This window comes from Cebus imitator, unplaced genomic scaffold (genome assembly GCF_001604975.1).
Source record: "Cebus imitator isolate Cc_AM_T3 unplaced genomic scaffold, Cebus_imitator-1.0 Scaffold135, whole genome shotgun sequence".
NCBI lineage: Eukaryota > Metazoa > Chordata > Mammalia > Primates > Cebidae > Cebus > Cebus imitator.
The window spans coordinates 290,637-294,970 of record NW_016107450.1 but is presented as its reverse complement, the minus strand read 5'-3'; the positions used below and the strand labels follow the sequence as shown (position 1 = coordinate 294,970).

Below are 4,334 nucleotides of genomic sequence, written 5' to 3'. Positions count from 1 at the left end.
TTTTAAACAGAGTCTGGCTCTGCCGCCCAGGCTGGAGTGCAGTGGCGCCATCTCCGCTCACTGCAGCCCTACGTCGCTGAGGTTATCCTCCCACCTCAGTCTCCTGAGTAGCTGGGACTACAGGCATGTGCCGCTCCATCTGGCCAATTTATGTATTTATAAATATATATATACACATACATACACATTTTTGGTAGAGTCGGGGTTTCGCTTTGTTAGGCAGGCTTCTCTTGAACTTCTGGGCTCAAGCGATCCGACCTCCCTCGGCCTCCCAAAGTGCTGGGATTATAGGTGTGAGCCACCGTGCCCCGTCTCCATTGGTGATTTTAATTTTGGTCACTTATAGAAGCTCTTGTCTGATATTGTTTGGGCCTACAAAAATGGCAATTTCATAATTTGATTTAACATAAAACCTTTATTGAGATTTTAGATACCTAATCTGTACTCTCTGATGCTGTTTCCCCATCTGTTGAGCTTGGAGGTTGTTTCTGTCCCACGAGTATTGCTGGAGAGTTAAACAAAATGATGTATGTAAAATCTGGCATGTAAAAAGCATTCTATAAATATTGTCTATTATTTTTGCAGCCAGGCCATGTTCAAGGGCGTTGGTTTTGATCTTACTCTCAGTTTCTCCCAATTCTAAGCAAAATCTCGACAGAGACCAGTGGTGGCATGGAAATGGGGTGGGAGAGCCTCAGTGCTGCCATTTCAATTTCCTCACCTTGAAAACGGGAAACGCCTCCCACAACATGGGGTTGCAATGAGGTTTTATGACGTGTGTAAAAGTGGCTGGACATAGAACAGGTTCTCAAAAAAATCATGGGTGATTTGCAATCTGTTGTATTAGGAAAACAGGAATACCTGTCAGTATTGAAACCACTTTCTCTAACATGATGTTGTTTCATTCTGAGGCGGTAGCATGGTGTGAGCAACACCGTCAGAGCACAGGGATCTGGAATTTCTTTAGCGTTGTGTGATTCTGGGCAGATGCCTTACGCTCGCGGAGCGTGGAATGTATGGTTTGTAATAGGGAGATACAATGGGTGCGCGGCCCCCTGGGACTCCTGTGTTAATTAAGGGTGCCAACGGTGCCTCCCGAGTGAGGGGCGCGGGCCAGCGCTCACCCGCACGCCCCAGGCGCCAGGCGCCGCCGAGTGGGCCGGGCAGAGCTGCCTCCCCAGTCGGCGCCAGCCACGGCCCCCGCCTCGAGCTCCGCCCCCGGCGCCCGTCTCCCGGCGGCGGCCCTGCACCTGGCAGACGCTCGGCTGCGGCGGCGAGCGGTGGCGCTCGGCTCGGGCGGCGGCAGCGGGGGAGGGCGCGGCGCACCGATGGGCGCCACTGAGAAGGGAGGCCAGAAGAGCCGGAAGCTGTTTTCCTCGCGGCGGCCGTGGAAGGCGACCCGGCGGCTGTGGAGGCCGCGATCCGCTCGCCAGGCGGCGCAGGGTGAGTGTGGGCGCGGTCGGCTGGGACCTGCTCCCCGCAGGCTGGGGCGCCGCTGCGGCGGGGCGGCCCTCGGTGGTCTCTCCGGGCGCGTTCCTGGGCCTGGGAGCCCGGATGACTGAGCGACCCCCGACTCGACCCTCGGCCGCGGGCACGGGGACAGCTGGGGAAGCGCAGGGGCTGGTCTAGGCGGTCTCTTTTCCCCCAGCCCCTGCTCGGTGCTTTGGCTCTGGACGCAGGGAAGCCGGGGTGGCGCGCCCACACAGTCTTACTCAGGTTTGCATGCCCCCGGCCCCCAGCCCCTGGCCCGGAGCCTGCAATGCAGTGCCCGTTGGGGGAGTGAATCAGACCCCGAGGCTCCCTGTCCCCGCCCCCTTTCAACCTGCCTGCGGCGATCTCCGAAGCTTTCCGAAGGATAAACTATTTTTCAGCACACTCCGTCCTGTCCTCAACTCACAGCCAATCACTGACTCACTCCATTCATTCATTCCACAATTTTTCTCGACCGGCTCGTGGAACTACTAGAGAGGAAGACAGACGTTACACACGCAAAACAGAAAGCCCGGTACACATTGCTAGGGGTGGTTGGAGGGAATCAAATAGACTGCTGCGAGAGGAAAAACGGCAGGGGGCCCGAGCTTCCGTGGCAGGCGGACTGGGAGGCCTCTCCCAGGCATTGCGAGTCAGCGGAGACCTGACTAGGAGTTACTCGAGCGCGGAGCCGAGTAATAGACAGCAAGTGGAAAGGTTCCCAGAGTGCCTGAGCTGAGCAAGGGGTAAGTGAGGGATGCAGGGCCCGGATCGAGGTCGGGGCAGAATACTAGGAGGAGTTAGGATTTTATTCTACGGGAGCTGGGAAAACACTGAAGTGTGCTAAGCAGGAATGTGACATGATCTGCTGGCTCACGGCTTTTTTCTGACTGCAATGTCCATGTCCGCATCTCAGCCTGCCGGATTCCTACCCACCTGCCGAGACTAGCACAAATGCAGTCTCCTCCCTGAAATCTTCTCTGGGGTTCCTGCCACCTGTAACCCCTCCTTTAGCGTTTCGTCACCTGTAGAGCGTTTGTCACTGTTCATCTGTAGGATTCCACATTCTCATCCATTTCATCTTTGCCTTCCCCGCTGGGCTTAGTGCAGGGCTTTGTACTGTGTAGATACTGCTTATGAATGTGTTTTGTCTTGTCCTTTTTGTCTGTTCCCATCATCTGAGGATCCTCCTTGGGGGGGGGGGGGGGGAGGTTGACATGCCTTATTTCTAAGATGGCCGACCGGATGCAGGGCAGAGACAGATTGCACCAGGACCCTGCCACCGATATAGTCCCCCTCACCCACCCTGGGTGTTTTGAGGATGAAATTAATTAATGAATTAAACGAGTTAGTAGTTATAAAGTGTTAACACGTAGTAAGCATTATAAAAATAAATTTGAAAATGACCAGCAATAATTATCTTTGAAATACTTACTTATTGCATTAGAAACAAGCTTTTCTATTGGTGGTAGTTAGGGAGACTCTGCAGCTTGTCCTTGTCATCTTGCTGGCTTCCAAGTATGTGTTTCTACTTTTTTTAAGTCAGCGCACCAATTAAATTCCTACGTCATCAAGAACTGTTGCTGAGGCAGGGCGCAGTGGCTCACGCCTATAATCCCAGCACTTTGGGAGGCTGAAGTGGGCAGATCACTTAAGGTCAGGAGTTGGAGACCAGCCTGGTCAACATGGTGAAACCCCATCTTTACTAAAAAAACAAAAATTAACTGGGTGTGGTGGCATAGGGTACACCTGTAGTCCGAGCTACTCAGGAGGCTGAGGCAGGAGAATTATTTGAACCCAGGAGACAGAGGCTGCAGTGAGTCTGGAATGCACCACTGCACTCTAGCCTGGGCCACAGAGTGAGATTCTGTCTCAAACAAACAAACAAACAGCACTATTGCTGAAACTTAATAGGGCTGAAGGCTGACCACTTCTTTTCATGATCTTGAATGCAATTGATGATTGCAACAAGTATTCCTTGAGTGATAATTACATGTATTGTGTTATTCCAGATGTTGTGTGAATGCTTACAAAAAAGGAATAAATGAATATTGCCAATGTAGTAACTTGGGTTAGAAAAAGTGTTCTAGTTTTATAATTTTTATTTTAATTTTTAAAATCTGTAATTTAAAGTTCATGGATACATGTGCAGGATGTTCATAAGTAAAGATGTGCCATGGTGGTTTGCTGCACCTCTCAAACCATCACTTAGTTATTAAGCCCTTCATGTGTTAGCTATTTTTCCTGATACTCTCTCTCCCCTGCTGTCACCACCACGGGCCCCAGTGTGTGTTGTTCCCCTCCCTGTGTCCATGTGTTCTCATTGTTCAGCTCTGACTTATAAGTGAGAACAAGTAGTGTTTGGTTTTCTGTTCCTGAATTAGTTTTATAATTTTAAAACCAGATCTGTAGTGCATATACAACCATCGCTGCTTCTCTGTGCCTGATCTAGAGTTTACTCACAGCTTCCCAGAGCTCATCACCATCTCATACCTCTTTTTTCTTAGATAGGATCTTGGCTCCTCACTACCTTCCTCTGCTATTTATCTTCCCCTTCCCCTGTAAATCTTGGGGATAAAGCCATTATAATATCTAATGTTACATGATACTTTACCTGTTTTTTTTTGAGTTGGAGTCTTGCTCTGTAGCCCAGGCTGGGGTGCAGTGGTGCAGTCTTGGATCACTGCAACCTCTGCCTCCCAGGTCTCAGTTCAAGCAATTCTCCTACCTAAGCCTACCAAGTAGCTGGGAATACAGGCATAAGCCACCATGCCCAGATAATTTTTGTAGTTTTTAGTAGAGAGGGGGTTTCACCATGTTGGCCAGTCTGGTCTTGAACTCCTGACCTTGTGATCCACCTGCCT

General features: G+C 50.8%; 1 protein-coding gene across 3 annotated transcripts in view; it reads left to right on the top strand.

The window, feature by feature from the left end:
* Window positions 1–4,334, top strand: part of DNAJC6 (DnaJ heat shock protein family (Hsp40) member C6) — a 178,067-nt gene that overhangs the window by 5,441 nt on the left and 168,292 nt on the right. Inside the window, exon 1 of one of the 3 annotated variants that reach the window (XM_017541522.2) lies at window positions 1,244–1,443. The exons of 1 other annotated variant lie outside the window; for it this stretch is intronic. In XM_017541522.2, the coding sequence (XP_017397011.1) occupies window positions 1,329–1,443 (115 nt within the window). In that variant the 5' untranslated portion in view covers window positions 1,244–1,328. Of the gene's footprint in view, window positions 1–1,243; window positions 1,444–1,944; window positions 2,217–4,334 lie in introns of those variants that run through there. One more of the 3 variants, XM_037743102.1, reaches the window with a different exon arrangement.